General features: G+C 49.9%; 1 protein-coding gene across 9 annotated transcripts in view; it reads right to left on the bottom strand.

Annotated features, from left to right (window-relative positions):
* Positions 1–2,707: 2,707 nt before the first annotated feature.
* Positions 2,708–22,117, bottom strand: part of Agrn (agrin) — a 32,286-nt gene continuing 12,876 nt past the window's right edge. For 2 of the 9 annotated variants that reach the window (XM_029476206.2, XM_029476209.2), the window contains 36 exons: positions 16,838–17,053; positions 16,543–16,767; positions 16,228–16,452; positions 15,874–16,080; positions 14,670–14,888; positions 14,403–14,597; positions 14,118–14,318; positions 13,887–14,035; positions 13,701–13,806; positions 12,577–12,693; positions 12,333–12,497; positions 12,047–12,190; positions 11,832–11,956; positions 11,653–11,758; positions 11,237–11,566; positions 10,995–11,132; positions 10,439–10,566; positions 10,209–10,323; positions 10,003–10,122; positions 9,516–9,863; positions 9,229–9,421; positions 8,843–9,058; positions 8,228–8,457; positions 8,006–8,140; positions 7,741–7,837; positions 7,492–7,656; positions 7,196–7,307; positions 6,972–6,983; positions 6,646–6,762; positions 6,334–6,526; positions 6,163–6,250; positions 5,973–5,996; positions 5,195–5,227; positions 4,687–4,911; positions 4,319–4,422; positions 2,708–4,060 (listed from right to left, as the gene is read on the bottom strand). In XM_029476206.2, coding sequence (XP_029332066.1) covers positions 3,903–4,060; positions 4,319–4,422; positions 4,687–4,911; positions 5,195–5,227; positions 5,973–5,996; positions 6,163–6,250; positions 6,334–6,526; positions 6,646–6,762; positions 6,972–6,983; positions 7,196–7,307; positions 7,492–7,656; positions 7,741–7,837; positions 8,006–8,140; positions 8,228–8,457; positions 8,843–9,058; positions 9,229–9,421; positions 9,516–9,863; positions 10,003–10,122; positions 10,209–10,323; positions 10,439–10,566; positions 10,995–11,132; positions 11,237–11,566; positions 11,653–11,758; positions 11,832–11,956; positions 12,047–12,190; positions 12,333–12,497; positions 12,577–12,693; positions 13,701–13,806; positions 13,887–14,035; positions 14,118–14,318; positions 14,403–14,597; positions 14,670–14,888; positions 15,874–16,080; positions 16,228–16,452; positions 16,543–16,767; positions 16,838–17,053 — 5,681 coding nt within the window. In that variant the 3' untranslated portion in view covers positions 2,708–3,902. The remainder of the gene's footprint in view (positions 4,061–4,318; positions 4,423–4,686; positions 4,912–5,194; positions 5,228–5,972; positions 5,997–6,162; positions 6,251–6,333; positions 6,527–6,645; positions 6,763–6,971; positions 6,984–7,195; positions 7,308–7,491; positions 7,657–7,740; positions 7,838–8,005; positions 8,141–8,227; positions 8,458–8,842; positions 9,059–9,228; positions 9,422–9,515; positions 9,864–10,002; positions 10,123–10,208; positions 10,324–10,438; positions 10,567–10,994; positions 11,133–11,236; positions 11,567–11,652; positions 11,759–11,831; positions 11,957–12,046; positions 12,191–12,332; positions 12,498–12,576; positions 12,694–13,700; positions 13,807–13,886; positions 14,036–14,117; positions 14,319–14,402; positions 14,598–14,669; positions 14,889–15,873; positions 16,081–16,227; positions 16,453–16,542; positions 16,768–16,837; positions 17,054–22,117) is intronic. The other 7 variants (XM_085838504.1, XM_085838505.1, XM_021159870.3 and 4 more) reach the window with 5 other exon arrangements.

Genomic DNA, 22,117 nt, shown 5'->3' with positions numbered 1-22,117 from the left:
GAAACCCTAACTAACACAAGTACAAGAGACTGGAGCATTGCTGTAATAGGCCTGACCATGGTTTGTTGTTGTTGTTGTTTTTGGAATGTGGACTTTAGATTAATAAAGCAGTTGAACATCTTAAGTGGAACTTAATGGGAAATTCTGGTAGGAGCATAGAAGACAGTGGTGCTGAAGTTGATTTGAACTGTGGAGGACTGGCTCAAGAGGTTTCAGAGAATATTTGTACGTGGCTGCTTTTTGCCCTTGTCTAAAGTCTGCCTGAGGCTAAATTGAAGAATTTTTGGATTGACACTGGCAGAGGAAATTTCAGATAGCCGAGTACTGACTCTGTGGTTATTCTGTGTTCATTCTTATAAAGATCTATAACAAAAAGGAGCAAGCTGGGCAAGAAAAAACACAAAATATACAGTTCAAGGAAGAAAGGGGCACAAGGAAGTGGAATGGAGCTAAGTCCCCAGTTCAAGAAGATAAACAGATTAAAGTCTGAGGTGAGATAGAATAAAGGGAGTAGTAACCTCAGGGAATGACCTCATCCAACAAAACTCAGGTCTATACAGAGAGTTCCAGAATGGCCAAGCTTAGAGGTAGAGAAGGAAACCATTAGATACAGCTGATGAAGATGAATTTGAACAAGGGGGCCATGTTCCAGGCCTAGCAAACAGCAGAACATAGATCAGACTTTAGAGTCAGGTATAGAAGAGAGGGGTTATAGAATCTCCCTCCGTGGCTAAGGAAAACTGTTAAGGCCAGGTATATGTCAAGGTATGTCCCTGCATGGAGGTCTAGAGAGGCCATTGTGTGAAGCTGTGAATGTGAAGTCTGGATTGCCTTGAAAATCTCAAAATGTCAGAGATGCCACAACTGAAGGATACTTGCTAAGGAAAGCTGCTAACAGGGAGTGATCAGCCCAAGAGAAAGAAGTGTGTTGTAATCAACAAAGATAAAAGGGGTTGAAGATCTGAAGATCACTTTATGTGTGATGTCACTGTTTGCCCAGCTGGTTTTGATCTTGCTTTGGTATTTCCTCACTGTGCTCTCTTTTAGAATGGTAATCTAAAATATCCTATGCCATTGCATGTTGGAACTATGTGCTCTGGTTTTTCATTGATTTATTTTATAGCGAATTACAGTTAAGAGATTGCATGAGTCTCAAGAGAGACTTTGAACTTCTAAACAGTGTTGATACTGTGATAGACTGGGGACTTTTGAAGTTGGACTAAATGCCTTTTGCATTATGATATGGCTATACGCCTATGGGGGACAAGGAGTGGAATGAAGAATGAGTAAAAATGGCTCCCTTAGACCCATAGAGTGGCACTATTAGGAGATATAGCCTTGTTGGAGTAGGTGTGGATTTGTTGAAGGAGTGGTCATTGGTGGCAGGCTCTGAGGTCTCAAATGCTCAAGCCAGGCCTAGTATGACTGTCTCTTCCTGTTGCCTGTGGATCAAGATGTAAAACTCTCAGCTTCTTCTCCAACACCCTGTCTGCATGTCACCATGCTTCCTGCCATGGCAATAATGCATACTGAAACTGTAAGCCAGCCCCATGAAATGTTTTCCTTTATCAGAGTTGTGTAGTCATGGTGGCTCTTCATAGCAATAGAAATCCTAAGATACTGTGGTGACAGTATCTTTTCACAGCAATAAAACATAAGACAGACTTTATTAACACAAAATCAGAATAGCATAATTTTAAGTCATGAGTTCAAAGAGCCACTGAGCCAACTATACTACCTTTTTTTCTTCCCGCTCTTAGGGGGAGCTTCAGTATCTTGAAGACTTCCTACTTAGATATTTTGGAGGTGCCAGTGATCAGAATTTCCTTCTCAGGGCTTCCTAGTTAATGTCTCCCACCATATAAATCTGAGCCAGATAAAGCGCTGCCTGGCTACTCTTCTAGCTCATATATTTCCACAAAGGCATTCTCATCCTATTTGTCTGGTTTTATCCTCAGTGCAACCACTAGCTCCCTTCCTTATATGCAGATTTGTACACACACACACACACACACACACACACACACACACATACACACACACACACACACACACTCTCTCTCTCTCTGTAGCCTTGTTACTCAGTAATAGTGGATTCCCAGTTCAGGTTCTACTTTCTTTTCTTTTCTTTTTTTAATTTTTAATATTTTTTTATTACGTATTTTCCTCAATTACATTTCCAATGCTATCCCAAAAGTCCCCCATACCCCCCCCCACTTCCCTACCCACCCATTCCCCTTCTTTTGGCCCTGGCATTCCCCTGTATTGGGGCATATAAAGTTTGCAAGTCCAATGGGCCTCTCTTTCCAGTGATGGCCGACTAGGCCATCTTTCGATACATATGCAGCTAGAGACAAGAGCTCCGGGGTACTGGTTAGTTCATCATGTTGTTCCCCCTATAGGGTTGCAGATCCCTTTAACTCCTTGGGTACTTTCTCTAGCTTCTCCATTGGGAGCCCTATGATCCATCCAATAGCTGACTGTGAGCATCCACTTCTGTGCTTGCTAGGCCCCGGCATAGTCTCACAAGAGACAGCTATATCTGGGTCCTTTCAGCAAAATCTTGCTAGTGTATGCAATGGTGTCAGCGTTTGGAAGCTGATTACAGGTTCTACTTTCTCCACCAAGAGACAGGAGAGCTTAAAGTCTGTGCCTCACGAATCTGAGCAAGAAGCCACCAGGCTGGTAAGTACAAACACAGTCCCTATTTTAAGGTTTTCAGACTTTATTTCATGGTATTTGACATTGACACATACTGAGTTAGTAACAAGATACCATGCAGCTCCCTCTAGCCTCGGATCACCGAAGCAGGAAGAAGGTCAGACTGCCCCCATCCCAGATTTGTTTAGTTTTTCTCCCAATGTGCTGGACATTAAAGATAGGGAATGGAGAAGCAGATGGTTGCTTCAGTTTCAGTCATTTTTGGCTCTATAGTGATCTCTGCCTTCCTGTACCTGTCCCTGGGTAGTAACTGTCACTCAGATGAGGATGATCATCATCACAATGGACCAATTGAGGGTTGCCCTCACATTAGACCAAATAATAGTTGCTGTGAGTTAAACCAGCAATGACCACACTTCCACATCAGAAATAAAACAAAATCAATGGTTGAAGAACATGGTTAGGAGTCTGGCTAGATATCTTTGAGAGACGGATGCAGCTGGCTACTCAGGCAGGTAAGCAATGGAGGTCAGCCACACCCTACAGTGATGCACTCCCCATGTTCAGGGTAACTGAAGAAGTGGGTAAGGCCAGCTGAAGGCCAGTCAGGGCAACTTAGATGTAGCCTGGCTTCTGTTTCCAGCCTCCAGGGACAGGCAAACACATTTTGGGAAGTAGGATGATGTCCCAATTATTATCAGTTTTTCGATATCACAGTATTGTCACAGGGAGCACTACGGGTCCAGGCTAGCCTGGGGTGAAGTTGGCCCTCAGCACACACAGGAGAGCAGCTTAAGTGGGAACCTAAAAAGGACCCAATGTTACTTGGTTTAATGAAGGCCCCCTCAACCCCAACAGCCCCCTCCTGCTCAGGGACACAGTTCTCATCCAATAACACATTAATAACACACGAACAGTGCCTAGCAATGGGCCAGGAAACCCAAAGGATCAATGCAAGTAGACATATAGGAACATACAGTGCAAGGGACTGAGGCATGGTGCCTTAGGCAGAGGAGTGTGTCCTAAGGCTGCCTTCAAAGTCCAGGGCTCGAGGTGCTACGGCCTACTTATGAGTCCCTCAGCACCACTTTGTCTCTGCAGCACAGCTGCCCGGACGGAAAGGAGGCCAGGCCAGCAGTCCTTCTGGCCAACGTGCAGTCAAGAAAATCATATAAAAATGCAACAAGTTTACAAAAATAGAAAATAATTACAGTAGGGAAGGTGGCAGCTCTAGTGGCAGCTCAGAGAGTGGGGCAGGGTCTTAGCTCTGGTTTGGTGACAGCGTCCTCCAGCAGATGCAGCTGGTGATGGCCCACTACCACGTCCCGCAGACAGCCCACAAAACCCGTGCCATAGGCCTTGGGTAGAGCCTGCCCCACAGGAAGCTTCTGCAGGCCTCCTACAGGACAGATAACAGATTAGCAGGCAGTGATGCTAACATATGGGGCCCACCAGCACCTGACTACCAGTGGGGTGCTATACATGTGTACAAACTAAGATCTGCAAGGCTAATGAAGAAGAGGGGTGCTGCCCTGCCCTGGATAGCCCATCTGTTATCCAGATGAGCCACTCCAGATGTCAGCTCCAGGACAATCTACCCATCATATAGTTTGAGAGCCTTGGGTATCCCCTCCCCTGGCCAGTTCCAAACACTCACCAAGCCACAGGGCTCCATCTGTGTCCAATTGTGTGGCACCCAGCGGGGAAGAGCCAGTCACAGGGGCTTCATTGCCCACCTGAAGGGAACCTTCCCTGTGCTCCCTAGGGGATGTGTGAGACAAAGCTGTTGAGAGCATCCTTCTTACCTCCTCTAAGACCTAGATACCACATTTTCTCCATCATATGCCTTGTAGATACCACACCCTGAAAGTAACACTATATGTTATCCTGGCAGACAGTGGCTGGTTGCTTCTCCTGTGTCTTACTGTTCCCTCTTCCCCTTTTCACTAACAAACCTTGAGTCAGGCTGTTCATGAGCATAAGTTTAATCCACTACCTATGTTGTTCTCAGTGGACTTCACTGACCTGTGAGCCCTGACTCGAAGCCAGCGGTTGGTGTTGACCTTCACAGTGGAGCGCAGCACAATTGGCTGGGAACCTAGGTCATAGCTCAGTTGTAGGTGCCCATCCACAATGGCCAGAGCCATGTAATCTGCACGTTCTCCGACCTTTCCAATCCACAGCACCAGCCCCTGAGTGGCCTCAGTGCGTAAGCTCAGTTCAAAGTGGTTGCTCTGCAGTGCCTTCTCACTAAAAAGTAAAAGGATGGGTCAAGGGCTTCCAGGGTAGTAGGCAAGGAGTGGGATAAGTGTGGGTACTGTTAGAGCACAAAAGCTTGAACTACTATCATAGAGACCAGAAGCTGGTGTTCAGACCCAGGCAACTGAGTGGGCAGGGCTAACACCAAAATTGCAACAAAGGAGAGACAATAGACAAGGTCAACTAGACAAAGTTGATCAGAGAGATGGCAGACAAGAGGCAAGCACATGGCAATGTAATGTGCTGGGTCTCTCAAGTACTGCCATGTGCTTACCTGAAAAGGGCCCGGGAATCCAGAGTTTCAGGGCTTAGAAGCAGGAAGAGAGGGAAGCAGTAAGCAGGAGACAAGACAAGCTGAATGCAGGCCAAAATCCCCTTTGTAAACATGTGCAGATGAGAGGAAGAGCAAGCATAATTCCAGAGTATCAATGGCCCTTCCCAAAGGGCTTTGGCAGTGACCCTTATGAAACACATATGTTGGGGACATGCCCTAGTGGGTAGTTCAAGGAGAGAGGCACTGGTGATATGGAATCACAAAGGCTCTTCTGATGGCAGCAGCCCTGGAGATGCCCTAGCATATACACGACCATCTCTGTGCATACACATACATCACACACATACCACACAAACACCATACACATTTGCATACATGTACACACATCTACACAAACTCACACTTACATACACATGTGCATGTCACAAAGCACATATGGGCATATGTAGATATACTACATACATACCCATAAATCAGATACACACCCAAGTACATACCTAGTATATACCATGTATACATGTATACACACGCACAAAATCACACTTGCAGTATAGCCTCAGTGGTGTGGGTGATGGCCCTTGGCAGGTATATCCTAGGTAGAGGACTGATCACTTCCAAGGCAGGAAGCTGAGCCTGACAATATATGAACAGGCTCTAACCCCATCCTCCATCCAGGGTAGAAAGTCTACCTTTAATAGGGCTCAAGATTGTAATGCTAGGAGCAAAGCATGGATATGAGTGAGTGCCAAGGTATGACTAGAGCCAAGAGCCTACTTACGCTGGGATCTCATTGGTCAGCTCGCTTGTAAACAAAGAGACAGAGATAGTGAGAAGGAAGGGGGTAGGGTAGATTCTGGGCCTTCCCTCCTGGCCAGAGCTGAGAGGGATACCCTGCATGGCATGCACAGACAGGACCAGACAGGATAGCCAAGGGTAGAGGGAGTGCCTGGCTCCTGACTGCATGTTACCTCTCAATCACAGCATTGAGGTATTCGATGTAGGTCCGCCCATCAAAGGCCAGTGTTTCTAGGTCCCCCACTGACTTCTCAACTATCCCTGGGAGACAGATGGGATGGAATGGGCCTCAGGTGAGATCTCCAGGCCATGTCAAGTCTCAGCCCTGGGCTGCCAGTGCTCACCCTTCTCGCAGTGCAGCCCAGAAAAGCCCCCAGGACACAGGCATTCATAAGTGGCTTCCCTCGGGATACAGGAGCCCCCATTAAGGCAGGGGTTGTCCAAGGCCTGGGTACAAGGGTGGTCTGCAAAAGGCGATACATCTACTGCCCGCAACACATGCTCCTGAGTCAGCAGTTGATGGCCTCTTAGAGACACCTGAAGAAGAGAGGAGGGAGCACCTTAATGAGACAACCCTCACCTGGGACATAATCCCCTCATACAATAACCCTCTCCACCCCACCGTGGAGAAACCTGGCTGGTGCCCATCTCCGTACCAGCTGGATGGCACCATCAAAGCCAGAGGACACTGCAGCCCCCCGAGCCAGCTTGCTGAAGTCAGGAGCTCCCCCAACATAGAGAGGCTCCTTGAGGTTGAGCATGGTGTGTGGGACCTACAGGAGACATGGGGTAAAGGGTCATGTATGATCCACCCACTTGGCTGGAGTACGCCCAATTGCTTGGTGCCCCACACCTACCCCAAACTATCTAGGAGGCAGTATTAATCACACAGAAATGGCAGATTGGGCCTTAGTGGGAAAGGGCTACTCTAGGAATGGGTACAAAAGATGGTGAGTTGAGTTGGGTAAGAGGTCAACAGTACCTTGCGGGATTTCTGACATCCGGAGAGCAGGTGGGGGGGTTGCAGAGCAAGAGCCAGAGAGCAGTGGGAGCAAAAAGGAGACAGACCGAGGCACAGGGCAGACAGAGAAAATAGTTCTGTGAGAGGTGGCTATCAGGGTCTGTGAAGCCCCCAGGGAGGAGGAAGGGAGGTGATGGGAACAGGGTGTGGGAGGTCTAGACCTTCCTCATGTCCTGGATACTCACCGGAGATTCCCCTAGCACACGGGGCCCATCACCCACTTGAAGGGCACCCTTGCGGCCATTTCGTTCCAGGAATACCCTGACCCAGGTGCCCAGGGCTATGGGCTCTTTGCTCCTGCAAAAAGGTATGAGTAGACTTTGGCCTCTGCTCACCCAGAGCCCAAGTGGCACTGGCATATACCCCTGGTATAGATACTGTCATCCCAACCTCAGGTAGTCATTCAGGTCCTCCTTGTGATCTGTGCAGAATGTCTTAAGCCAACCCTGGTTAATGCCTAGTCTCGATCCCATATGCCCACCTGATGATTGCAGCCCCCTTGCCAAGGTCATAGCGGAACTCTAGGTGCCGGTTATGCAGGGCCAGGGATACAAAGTCCCCCTTGCCATCTGTCTTCTGCCCATTATAGAGGAGTAAGCCACTGGGCCCACGAGCCAAGAACACCATCTCCAGTGCCATCTTCTCCCTGGGGTCATGTGGAGTTGTGGGAGTGTGTCACCGTCTCCTCATCAGGTTAGCTCCCTTCCCTTAATCCTCCTTCCCTACTAACCCTAGGTCTCTCTCGAAGGTGTGCAAGCCTTTCAGTTCCAGGTAGGAGAAGCCATTAAAGTCAGCCAGGAAGGGCCGGGAGCCAGCATTCTCCAGGACTATGGAGGGCCAAAGAGATGTCAAAACAAGATTGCAGGCCCTGGTTTCCCTACTAATGCATCTAAATGATCAAATACAACCCTAACTGGATCTTACACCAGATCCCAAATCAACCCAAGAATTTGACCCTAACCCCTTATCCTTCCCCAGCAGTTCTTTGACCTTACCTGTCTCACAGAAGGAACCACTGCGTCCTAGGGGGCACTCACACTTGGCCCCACCCCTGGAAAGCACACGGCAGGGGGCTGCCCCATGGCAGGGGTTTGGTTGGCAGGGGTTCTTTTCATCTGCACAAGTTGGGCCTGAGGGGAGATTGGATAGCGGTTCCAGGAAACACGTCTCTTCCCACAACACCTAGATTCCTTCCCAGGCACCAGGCTAGTTCTCACCAAAGCGGCCAGGTGGGCACTGACAGAGGAACATGCCAGCCTCCAGTGCCTGGCAGAGGGCCCCGCCATGGCAGGGGTTAGGTGAGCAGGGATGGTCTCCACATTCTCCCACACCAGAGCTTTGAACCACAGCCCTCTGCCAATCGCTCAGCTCCAGCTGCTGGTTGTTGATGTCCAACATACGAATGCATCCTTTCAGGCCGATGCCCACAGAGGTCCGATCAAGCACCCTGATACCAGGAGGGGTCAGTCAGAGGCATCCTCTCACACTCAGCTATAATACTAACACGGCCCATAAACCACGGCTAGGGATCAGGAATGCCCCTATGCCTACTCTCTTTACTGTGTTCACAGGGTGGCCAGCTCAATAACAAGACAGAATCAGGAGGTGGGTATGAGGGTCAAGGGTCAGGGCTGAAGGTCAGGGATAGCCACCTTCACAGGTCCCACCAAAGGTATGCTACCATGGATAGCACTGCAAGAATTAATAGAGGGTCAGGAGATCGGTTGAGGCCAAAGTTACAGCTACCATCCACACCCATTCCTCTATTACCCATCATTTATTACAGAGTCAGAGACCAGGGGCCCAGTCAGTCCCAGCCTATTTCTGCTCACATGGCAACTTGTTCTTCTGGGATACCACCCACATAGAGGTTCGTGTCCAAGTTGAGGCCATCAGTGCCACTGGGACTTTCACCTACAACAGGAGTCTCGCCATCCACAGAAAGTGTGCCCTGCCGCCAATGCCGTGACAATTCGAGGCGGTGCCACCGTCCTGGTTCCACTGGCACTAAGCTTGTTAGCACCGCTGGCCCCGAGCCTGTGTCGAACCTAAACAAAGGAACCCCTGCTTAGGATGTTGGTTCAGACCTCCCATAAGCCTGGCCTACCTCATCTCACCCATAGCCCACCAGACTTCCTAGATTCAGAAGGTCTGGGGTGGTCCCTGCCACCACACAGGCCATCTGACCTACAGAAGCCATGCCTGTGTACATGCCCACCTGAACTGTACATGACCATCCAACAGAGCCAGAGCCAGGAAATCTTTGCCACGTGCATTGCCATTGTAGAGCAGCAGTCCCTCTGTCTCCAGTGCCCGGAATTCTAGTGCCAGACGCAGCGTGTGGTAGGCTCGGAGGGTGGGGAAGGCCAAGAAGGAGTGGCCCTTAAAAGCTGGCACAGAGGGGAGTTGCACTGCAGGAGATAGATAGACAGAGTTGAGCTAGTGCCTAAGAGGGCTACACCCTCTGGCCATAACCCCAAACCCTCCAGCACTGGGTGACCTTACCTTTCTCACAGATAGTGCCACCCCTGCCTGCAGTACAGCTGCAGGTGAAACCCTTGCCAGAATCCAGGTCCTGGCAGGTACCTCCATGGAGGCAAGGTTGGGAATCACAGGACTTTGGGGGCCGTTGCGGGCCTGGAGTCCGAGGTCGGTCAATACTGGTGGTAGTGGTTGGTGGCCGGCGAGTGGTTAGTGGTGCTGTAGTTCTGCCAATAGGCCGGCTGGTGTAACTGGGGTAGACTCGTGGGGTGACAGAAGAGGCAGGCAGTCGGCTCACAGTGGTGGCTCTGGCTGTGGCCACAGCAGCTGTGGTTCCTGTTGCAGCTCTCGTAAAAAAAGTGGGAAACCAGTCTGCAGGGAAGGATAACTGTTAAATATGTATTTAATATATTTGTTATATGTTATATGCCACAAGACACATAAAGTATTGTTGAGGTATGGAGGCTAGAGAAGAAAGGACAGGCAAGATGAGGCCTAAGCTGATACTCACCAAAGTCCAAGAATCGCACATGCTCCTGCAGAGGCCTCCTCACTGCCAGGGCCCATGGCCTGGATACCTGGATCTGTTGGAGCAAGGCCTGACCCACATCTGGTGCCTGGAAGGCTGTGGCTGGGGAGAAGAGGGTCCTGCCTGAGCCTGACCTGGCTCCACGTAGTCCATACCCATCGTCTCCCATGGGGGCGACAGGGGCTTACTAGGGTCAAAGTGAACATCCACAATAGCACGGACTAATTTGCCAGGCCCCAGTTCCCGTAGGCGGATGCTCCAGAAGTCCTTCTTGACATCTGAATTCCGGAACAGGTCGTCCAGCTGTGGGCAGTTAATGGGTGAGGGCACAAGGTACTGTCTAAACCCAGTTAAGATTGATTCACTCGAGACAGTCATCTGGGTCTGTCCTAAATGAACACCCCACAAACCCTCATACCGTGCTCTCAATGCTCCTTGCAGTCTCCCCAAACAACTCTGACTTGGGGTCAGCCATCTCTGGTGTGTAGAACAGTTCCTGTCCCTCGACCCCCTCAAGCTCCAGCACGCCCTGGAATGCCTTGGTAGCTGTGGGGGAGGGGCAGTGAGGCCCTGCCAATGCCATCTAGCCTCCTAGGCAGCCACAGGAACAAGCCCCACAGCAAGCCATGTGGGGTGCAGGGCAGGGGATGTTAGTCAGATGATCATGGGGTTAGTAAGTGGGAACCCCAGGGTAGGGCTGGCGTCAGTTACCAGGCAATTCCTAGGAGCAGGTGCCCCAAGCTGGCTTGCAAGGAGAAAGATGGGTTAGGTATAGGGTCCTTGGCACACATGCATATTCAATGGCTGAAACCAGAGTGCATGTGTGTGCCAAATCTCTAATCCCCCCCACACACTCAAGTGCTGGAGCCAGAATACCATAACCTTATACCAACCTGCTGCCTGCCACAGGGTGAAGACCACACTCCTGTCTATGCTGTTCCTCAAGCTCATTCCTTTGCCTATTGTTCACTTACCTGGACAGTTGGAGCCTTCTGAGTCCAGTGAGGGTGTCTTGCCATCTGAGCAGCAGCCCAAAGGTGAGTTGTAACAGGAAGCCCTCTCGATGGGTGGCCCATGGGTCACCACAATGCTGCCCACCGGGGGCTCAAGTCCTGGGGAAATGTAGTCTAAGCACAGCCCTGGGGAGGAGCCACTCTTGGGCTCTGCCCCCACATCACCCTCAAACCTGCCCACACGTCCCTGAGGCCCTGCTCACCCCCAGACCCGCCCCCACTGGCCTCCTCATCTCCACTCAGCTCCTCATCGCCACTCCCATTGGTGCTGCCAGATTCACTGAAGATTGATGTAGCAAGACTGGTCACATCAGAGGGTGCTGTTGGAGGCACAGTCAGCACTGGCCATGCAGTGCTCCTGGGGATGCTGACTGTGGTCTGAGGTGATATGGGTAATGGGGTGGGCCAATCATGGGTAGTACTGCTGGGAGACAGAGGAAGGTTGTTGTGGGGAAACGGCAGTGTCTTGCTTAGGATATGCCTTGGGGTGGTCATAGATGCAGATGTAGGGGAAACTCCAGGAGCAACACTCTCTGCAAAAAGAAGGATGTTAGGGGCTTGAGTCAGAACAGGGTCAGGTCCTTCTGGTTTGTTTTAGGTGGTTGCTCTAGGTCCTTACCCTGGCATGGACCAAGACTCTGAATGGAGATGTCCAGACGCTGGCGGCAGGCAATGGTCTTCAGCTGGCATTCATTGCCATATGTGACACCATCTGATCCACAGACCTGGAGGACAGGGAAAGGATGCTTGGGAAAGGCCTCCTTATCCCCATCACTCTCTACAGATTTCACTCCTTACCTTGGTAGAGTTAGCCTCTGGACATGTGAGAGTTGGGCAGACACACTGAGCAAAACCAGCCTCCTCTACGCAGGAGGCACCAAACTCACAGTGCATTTCCACACAAGTCACTGGTGTCGTGGGATCTGAGATAGGAATAAAAAATTCCTGTTAACTCAAGTACTCCCACTCTCAGCATAAGGAGTCCTAGGGTCAGCACCAGTTCCTGCCCTCACCTGCTTCACAGCCAATATGGCCCAGGGCTTGACCATCTGGACACTGCCCACACTTGGGACCAGCCACACCAGGTCTACAGGAACACAATCCAGTCATCTGCTCACAGTCATCTCTTACAGCACCCCGAGGGTCACAGCTGCAGGCTGGGGGAGTGGGAGGGAAGAATTTATGGTTTGGACCTAGATAAGTTTCCCAACTTGCCCCAGCCCTACTAGATACGGGTCGGGCCAAGCCATGATCAATGATGGGTGGACAGGCAGGAATGCATGTAGTTCCATTACTCACGAGTGCAACCACTATGTCCATCAGTGACAATGCCACGGAAGTTCCAGAAGCCAGGCTCACAGCGATCACACCTGAGGCCTCCTACACCTGGTCGGCAGGAGCACTGCCCTGTGATTGGGTCACAAGTGCCACTATAGGAGCCGTGTGGGTTGCAATGACAGGTGCCTACAAGGATAGAAAGCACTGGTCACTGGAACTGCACAGCTCTGCTAGACCACTGTCAGGGCTGGGTTCAAATACTCACTGGGACAGCCAGCCAAGCCCACACCCTGGGCAGCAGTGACATTGTCCTGGCAGCAGCCATAGGGGGTTTGGGCACAGTGTGGGAAGGCCATAGGTAGCAGTGGAGCCAAGGTAGGGCCTGAGGAAAGGTGCACAGTAGTTCATTTTTGATGTAGTGGTACTTGTTTACCCTAAACCCAATCTTTCTGTGTCAGTGATTCCCGCCACATGACCTCATCCCTTTTGCCATCAAATTCCACCAGGACCCAAAAATCTGAGGCTGTCATGGGTGAAATCAAGATATCATATATAAAGACACACAGTAAACACAGAACCCCAAACCCATAAATCATACAAAGCCACATACTCAGGTAGGGACATAGGTCCACATGCACATATTATCAGAGCCACAAACAGACATGCAGTACAAATATAAGGGTACACAAATATATAAAGACACATTAACATGTGTCCACTCACATTCCTCTAACACATTATTTACTGTGTGGATATATCTCTGTCCATGTACAAACACATACATCAGCACACTCTCCTTTCTCCAACCTCCACCCCCACCTCTTTTTCTGAGACAAGAGTTTCTCTGTGTAGCCCTAGCTATCCTGGAGCTGGCTCTGTAGCTGACCTGACAGAGCTAATCTCAGAGACCCACCTGCCTCTGAGGTTAAATGCAGGTACCACCACTCCTAGCCTAGCAGCAATCTCTTCTACAAGGTTGCCAGTGCCTAGTGGGTGCTTCTCATGTTCATTGTTGCCTCCTTTTGGCACCTAATCTGGCCAAGAAAGTGAGTACTTGGTATACACCTTTAATCCCAGCAACAAAAGAACATAAGCAGACATGAATTCAAGGCCAGCCTGATCCTCATCTATGTAGCTAGTTCTAGAACATCCACGGCTATGTAGAGAAACCTTCCCTTAAAATAAGTAAAATAACAAAAAGAAAGCCTAAATAAATAAAAAGCCATTATCATCGACAATAATAAAAGTCACCATAGCATGTGCACATACCCACAGCCTTATATCTCTATGCCATGCACCACAGAACATACACACACAGAGAAACAGAAGCACAAATATATAGGACATGCCACACAGAACATGCTGGATGTGCTCTGTATAGCCACTCACCCCGGCAGGCTCCCTGAGCAGCAACATACAGCTCTTGCTGTGATTCACACCTCGCCTTCTTCAGATCACACTCAGTGCTATAGGTGATTCCATCTGAGCCACACACCTGGAGGAGTGGGGTCAACCTCAGCAACCTTGACCCCCTCCTCAGTGCACCCACCCTGGAACCATGGTTGGGGTACTCACTGGGCTTTTAAGGACACTCTGGCAACTAAAGTCACAGACACATGGCCCATCTTCTGAGTCCTCATCCCAGACACCACCATGCTGCCGACATAGCTCCTGTTCACACGTGTTGTCTTCCCCAGAACCAGAGCCCCCTGAGCCACACTCAGCTGCAGGAAAAAAGAGCAGTCACCCATGAGGTCTCCATCAGAGACTGGAATCTAGGGGTTCACACCAGTTACCTGAGCTTACCCGGCTCACATGGCCCTGCATGGGCCTCCTCAATTTGTACCTGCTGCTGACAGGCAGCTTCTCGTAGCTCACAGGCACTGAGGTAGGTGACACCATCACTGCCACACACAGGGCCAGGTGGAGGGTGCTCACAACGGGGACATATACACTGTCCAGCTGAGCACACAGCCCCAAAGGTACAAACTGTTTCTCCACAGGTCTCTAGAGGAGATGGTAAGAAGCAGAATAAGCATGGTTCCCTGATGGAGAGATTCATGGAAGCCTATCCCTTCTGGTCCCACTCACGGCAGTGTCCAGCTGAGGCCACGTATAGGCTGATCTGATGTGTACAGGCGTGGACATGCAGCTCACATTCACTAGCATATGTGTGTCCATCAGAACCACATACGGGCTGGGCTGACTCCACACATTCAGAGGGGCACACACAGCGTCCAGTCTCCACCTCGCACAAGGATCCAAAACGGCACTGCCCACATCGGTCTGGGGAAGAAGTTCTATCACCATGTTGACCAGAAGCCTCCTCCCAACCCAACCCATTTGCCCACCACTAACCACAGGGTCCTCTGCGGGCCACTTGGATTTCCCGCCCAAGGGTACAGGCCATGGATTCTAGCTCGCACACACTGCCGTAAGTGACACCATCACTGCCGCACACAGGATCGTAGATACCCGAGCACACCCGCTGGCACTCGCACACTGCTTTCCCATTCTTCACTGTGCATATTGCCCCAAATGCACACTGCACTCCATGGCACGGGGATGGGGTCTGGTCTAGAGAAGATGTACTACTCAGTCCACATTCTCCTCCATCTGTGGACAAAGCCCACTCCCATGCAATAGCCCCTCTCCAGGGTGGGAATGGCAGAGAAAAAGCTAGATGCACAGGACACAGCAGAGAAAGGGACAGACACATAACAGAGGTGGATGGGGACATGAATTTCTGACTGCCCATAGCAGGTCACTGACCCTGGACCACCAGCAGCCCTGGGATATCATGCACATGGGGATTGAAACTTTTCCCCCATGGACAGGAAAGCTCTACACCCCACAATCACAAACTACATAGGGAAGAAGGTGTCTGTCAACTTGCTCTGAGGACCAGAAGGCCAGGCAGTAGCAAGCCACTCCCCCCAGCCGTGCCAGGGGCAGACCTCAGGCTGTGGGCTCCTGGCGGGCAGGCGCAGCACCTCATCCTGCCAGCAGGTCAGGCTGGAAGACACAAGAGTCGGAGCCGAGAGGGAAGGAAGGACCAAGAAGAAACAGACAGATGCAGAAAGATGGACAGAGGACTGACCAAGACAGACAGCAGAGGCAGACAGGGCCATAGAGGCCCACAGCTCCAAAGGGGCCTGCTGGCCACTGCCCAATTTCCTCCACCCTCTCTACTGGTCCCTCAAATCCCAAATTACAATCTACCTCTAAGAGGCCTGGGACTGCACTTGTGTTCCTAGAGCAAGAAATCTCCAGCATTACATCCATTCCTGCCCACCCAAGTAGTCTGTTCCCCGTGAAGTACGGAGACTGATGATGATGGACCAGAGGACCTGCTGGTGTAGCAAGGCCAAGTGCACACTGCCTTTGTCCCACTTCCCAGGTTCCCCAGTTCCCCTCCTCATAGCCTCCACACTCCAGCACCCTCCCCCCATGACCCCAGCCCAGGACCCCAGGAGGTATATGACAAGAAATGGAGATGGTGTGATATGGACAAGGAGTGATGCAAGAGCAGCTGTTCCCAGATGGATCCCAGGCTGCTCACCACACGGGCCCTGGTGCTTGGGGGGAATGGCCTGCTGTTGTCGACACTCAGCCTGTTGGCGCCAACAGTCATTGTCATATGTGTGCCCATCCTGGGCACACACTGGCCTGTAAGCCCCATCACAGGTAACACGATCGCAGGAACAGCGGGGACGGCCACGGCGGGACAAGCATACAGAGTTAAACTGGCAGGTCTCTGGGCACTGGTCTGGGAATAGACAAGGAGATCAGATAGGCAAAGTATCACACCAACTTTCAACCATGTACAGTGTACTTGTGGGGATTCAAGTATGCAGAAACAGGGGCCTAATGAGTCACAGTGACAGGGCGGGATCCATCCTCTGGGAGCACCAACCTCGAGTCTGGCATTGACCAGAGCGCACTTTCTGGAGAAGCAGGCCACGGGTTGCACCTATACGGCTCATGACACAGTCGTTTTCATAGGTGACCCCATCATCTCCACAGATAGGTGTGTGCTGGGCGGGGCAGTTTTCAGGCCGCAGAAGCATTTCTGGGTGCCGTGTACGTGGGTTCACCCGGCAAATATGATTCAGGTCTGACATGCTGCCCTGGCAGGGGTCTAGAGTCCAAGAGTAGAAATCAGGAGTTGTCACCAGTGCACACTGAAGAATTACGTGTGGGGAGAAGCCATGCAGGATGTTTTGCTTACCACAAGGACCATTGAACTTCTTAAAGATGTGCTCCTGATTGGCACAGGCATGACGGAGCAGCTGGCACTCACTAGGGTAGTCAACACCATCACTGCCACACACTGTGCCATTAGGGGCCCCAAAGCAGGTTGTAGGACACAGACACGAGGCAGTCTGTCCATCGGCTGAAGGTACACAGGTACTACCGAAACTGCAGGTCACATTGGCACAGGGGTCCCGGGACCCTGTGGGTGTGCAGGTGAGGGTCATGCTGATTGTCCACTGGGTTGCCCCCCACCTCCCACATTTACTTACCACATGGCCCTTGGCGAAGTAGGCGGATGCGCCGTTGCTGGTTACACTGTGCACGCTGTAGCTCACACTCATTGCTATAGGTAGAAGCATCTGAGCCACACACAGGAGCTACCATAGCAGGGCAGACATTCTTCTTGCACACACAGGAGGCCCGGCCTGGATCCTCAACACTAGGTTCACACACAGCACCAAAGCCACATAACATTCCCCTGCATACTGAGTTTAGACCAGAGAAAGGGTATTTAGAGGCAGGCTACCAGGAATCTGTTCCTAGGTCCACACACCCATGAGCCCTTGTATCACATTCTGTTTGTACCCAAATTTCATGGGGAGATCCATATCCAAGAATTCATGTGACTAAAGTCCCACCCAAACACATAAGCACCTACATTCTACAACTGTCACAATGCTTATGCTCAACCCTACCCTTGGAAGTCTCCTGGGACCTTCCCCCATGGGAGAGCAGTTTCCCTCACTACATTCCCTACAACTATTGAGTTCATGCCCCCACAATAGGACAAAGCATTTACTCTCTGCATACCTCCATGGGCCCTAACACACAGCAGGAGGGGGTCCCAGCTATGGATGCTTTAGCTCCATCCATACCAGCTCAGCTCTTGTGGCTGCTGGGGTTAATTGTGAGGGCAGTTGCACTAGAAGGGCTCTGAAGAATCTGGGTATGGATACATACTGAGGTGCCTATGTAATCTCAGGGAGAACCTTGCCATTGCTAGCTTGAGGAATTAAGAGATGTAGATGAAGGAAGCTACACCCTCACATCTTCTACACTAGATGTACAGGAGTTACATCTGTCTGGTTTTACAGCACAAAACTCAGATTCACTTCATCTAAGGTTTATGTGGCTCCTTTCTGGAGGGGGGTATGCTTCTGGGTCCACCTGAATCTTGCTCCCTCCCAGCAAGGACCACCTCCATAACCTTCTGAGGTCAACCCCTGACCCCAACTTCTTTTACTTTCCTCTAGGCCTGATAGGTATTGTGTACTACTAGGAGTCTGGAACTTTGTTCCACATATCCCCTTTTCCTTCTTTGATTGCCTCCTTCCCCCATACCTCTCATCTCCAGAAGTACACTGTCCTTCCCTGCCCCAACCCGTCCCCTGTTCCCACTATCTTTTCTCCCTTAAAATCTGTTCTCAGTCTATTCCCTTAACCTTCCAACACTTCTCTCACTTACAATCATAGTGCTTCTACTCAGCCTCAAGTTGGCAGTGGCATAGGGCTCTCTAGGATCACACAGGTACTCCCCCCTTCTGTTCTTCTGGGCCCTCACCTCGGGGCCCAGAATATCCTCATTCAAGTCCTCTGAGTAAGCCCTCAGTGCAAGTGCCCTCTATATTTAGCCTCATACACACATTCATACAAGAGCTTTCTAACTAGTCTCAGTGTTGCAAAACAGCAATGTCCAGAGGAAGGGCCAGGTGTTGCTTACTAAGCCCACAGGTAAATTAGACACTGGTAAATTTAAAGTTTAGATACCCAATGGGGAAGCCTTCCTAAGCACATTGGGGCTGACCCTTACCTAGATCTACTAAATGTTTTATTGGGTGTAATTACCATCACCTCATATCATGCCAGAAGCAGTCTTGGACATCTCCTAAGAGGGCAGAGTACATTGGGGGCTAGAGCCAGCCACTGAAATAGCAATGACCTACCCAGCCTCCCTCCCTTGTTTGTTTGTCTGGGTAGCCTTGCCTCCACCTTAGAAAGCTGAAATTACAGAACATCTACCTGCCTTAGATATATATAACCTGCTTATGTTTTTGTTTACCCTCCTGAGCTCCCATCCTGTGCCCTAGTGTCCTCTTTTTATAAATAGGGACACTAAGTACCTACTCCCAGAACTATGAGTTCACCAATATCTACAAAACTTAAGAGAAGGGGTCCCAGACAAGTACTGGGTAGAGCCTACAATAATAGGATTGTTGCACCAACAGCCTTCCCTGTCTTGGCTCAAATATCCACCAGTGGCCTCTCTTCATGCCTGGCCAACACCCCTCTCCTATTTAACATTCTCTCTCCCAGTCATACCATCCTCACATTTGGCCTTCTCTTACCCAAACCCCTTGAAGGTCTCATACCAAATTTAACAAGTACTTTCTGAGGCTGAGCGGAAGCTTGCTGGCTGTACTCTTTGGCTATTGGCTAAGGTGTCCCCTAGGTCCAGTCTCTGGGTCTGTACCTAGCACCAAGTTCCAAGTCACCACCTGACTGATGGTGTCTGTGATTCTTGGGCTTCGCTGATTACTTGACCCAGCCAACCTCCCCCAGGCCTCAAATCCACAGCCAAGGGTAGCTATTCATTCCTTCACCCATACACCAAAGCCAGGTGTAGCTCTCCAAGTGTAAGACTCTGTCAACAAAACAACAACAATGGACCCAGACTGAAGTTTTGTGCCAAATTCAAGGTTTAGAGAACATAGGACCCATCCTGTTTCTGCAATCAAATTACTTATCAAGAGGGTACTTGCTACCAAGCCTGACCATCTGAGTTAGATTCTCAAGACCCACATAGTGGAAGAGAACTGATTCCTGCATGTTGTCCTCTGATCTCCACATGTTGTGTCATGGCATGTATGAACACACACACAAATATACACACAAATAAGTACTTGAAGAAAAACAAACAAACCAACCAAACAAACAAGTGCTTGAAACGAGAGAGGGAGATCACACAGCTTGGGTACTATCTGTCACCCCTAGTAAATCCCTGCTTTACACTCACACTCATGCCATTAAACTGATGAAGAATGAGCCCTTAAGCAATGGTGATCCCTGTCTTAACGAATATCCCTTCCCCACAGGACCAAGAGATTGCAAAAGCTCAAGATAAAATGTGTTTGTTTGGTTGGTTTTTGAGACAGTGTTTCTCTGTGTAGTCTTGTCTGTATTGAAATTTGCTCTGTAGACTAGGCTGGCCTCTAACTCGGAGATCTGGCTGCCTTTGCTTCCTGAGTGCTGGGATTAAAAGTGTGTACCTCTGCCACCTGATAATTCTCTTAATGTTAGAACAGGCACAATCTGAGACCACCTGCAGAGAGATGTGGATGAAGAACTTACACACATTACTACAGCAGGCAGAGCTGTTTTAACAGCTTTGGACTTCAGGCACCACTGAAGTATCATCATATGCAATGTCCATGTATCAGAAAAGAGGCTCAGTGAGGCTTCCTGACAAAGCTTCATCCCTATTAAACACCAGAGCTTAGCTTGGTCCCCATCTGTGCTCCTGGTCACTTCCCCAAACTGCTTCTCATAAATACAGGTGGCACACCTGGGCACCTATGAGTCAGCAGTCTCTAATGGGTCACGTCTGTTTTCCTTAGCCCCCGAGGAATTTCTCCCTGGCCTCTTAGCTTTTTACCTAGCCAGGCATCTTTTCATGTGATGTTGGAGGTGCCTTCTACTTTTTGTATCTATCACAGTGGCAGAGGTTATATTTAATTTTTTCCTAGTTTTTAGTAGGTTGTGAAATGAAACATTTCCCAAGAGCCTGCTTATGTCTATCTATGTGTGTTATGAGAGTATTTGTGTGTGTGTGATGGCCATGGTCTGTGTCTAAAGTGTACAAAGGAAAGCTGGGTATCAATAAGGGGACCACATGTACAGTTGGGAATGCAGTGTGAATACAGGAAAGAAAACATCTGGCAGTTTTGGAGATTTCAGAAGAAGAAATTGCCAAGAAGGAAGATCTCTTTCCTCCTGAGCTTTCCTTGAATGTAGGCAGCTGTAGGCCTCTTGCCCCTAGTCTGTAAAAACTCAGACCTAACCTCATGTACCACACTAAAGGACATACTCTGCCTACTAACAGCCTACCTCACTGGGAGTGATTTGGTTTAAAAGATATTGATAAGTGAGAGTCACTTCCTCCTGCTTCCCAACCCAACTTGCTTACTCATCCACCAGCCTAGCCAATAGTCTCTGCAGCTCGAATAATAGTGAGGGTCATAGAACACACAGCTGTATCTTACTACCCTGATAGTAACTTTTCAGGCAGAGGCACCTGGGAAGCAGCCTGGGGAAGGATACTGGAGTCTGGGACCAAGACTTGGGGCTATAAAGCCAGAGCCCAGGGCTAGGTCAGAAGCACCTACCACTTACTTACTACCAGCCTCCATTTGCACTAACCCCCATCACTGCCCAACTAGCAGTCTAACCAGGCACCAAAAGTCTACTGCCAAAGTGTCAATGAATACACTATCAGCTTGCTAATATTATAGATGCAGAGAATAAAAGGCAGTTGCCTAGAGATGACCCTTCCCTATTTGGCCATCAAAAGGTAGAAGAGACCCTCTGATATCCTGCATATAATCTAGTTCCTGCTTTGAGATGCCTGGGATGCCCATTCCCAAGGCAACGCTATCCGATTTTACAGATGGCTGAGGCCTCCAGAGAGCTCTACTTTTGCCCTAACTTGCCAGTACAGGACAGAGGGAAGGATACCTCTTCCATTCTCAAGACCCAGGAAGTGACCCAGACTATCTGTGTAACCCAGGGCTGTTTCCTAGAAAGAGAACAGAGTATGCTCCCAGAGTGACATACACAGCCTCAATCTTAGGATTCCCTGATGTCCCCATAACACATATCCTGGTCAAAACAGGAACCATGGCTGAGTATGGTGGCATATACCTTTATCCCAGCACTTGAGAGTCACAGGCAGAAGGATCTCTCTGAGTTTGAGGCCAACCTGGTCTACCTGTCCTAGTGAGTTCTACGACAGACAAGGCTTTAGAGAGACCCTGTTTCAACCCCCTACCCCAAACCAAAAATCCCAGAAACCATGGCTTTGCCTCACATAACTCTAGACATATGACTTCTCTAAAACTAGTCAGTTGCCCAGGCAGCAGAGTTGATAAGATAGTAGGTACCAAGGATAGAGCTGTGCCCTACTTGCTGTGAGGAACCAGGCTGTGCTAGAAGAGATACACTTTTCCCCCAGTCTTCGTTTTCTGTAACACTGTCATTTCCCCTTCTCTTTATCATTAGCTTAGTTACAGAAGCCTACACATTAGTAACCCCTCTGGGAGTGCTGGCCCCAGCCCACAGAACCATGGAAAAGGTTAACCTACCCTTTCCATCATTCACTTCCTCCCCACCCCAGGGACAGACCTAGGTCCTCCAGCCCTCAGACAGCTGTCACTGGCTTTACTGGACCCTCCCCCAATACCCAGCCCACTTTCCCTTCTGTGCTTCTGTTTCCAGCCCCACCCTTTCCTGAATAGGGAAAAAGACAAAGAAAAGGAATCCCTCCACAGACTGAC

Source organism: Mus caroli, unplaced genomic scaffold, assembly GCF_978045245.1.
Source record: "Mus caroli unplaced genomic scaffold, Mus_caroli_1 scaffold_6, whole genome shotgun sequence".
NCBI classification, from domain to species: Eukaryota; Metazoa; Chordata; class Mammalia; order Rodentia; family Muridae; genus Mus; species Mus caroli.
Note: the sequence above shows the minus strand (reverse complement) of the source record. Positions and strands in the feature narration are given on the sequence as shown.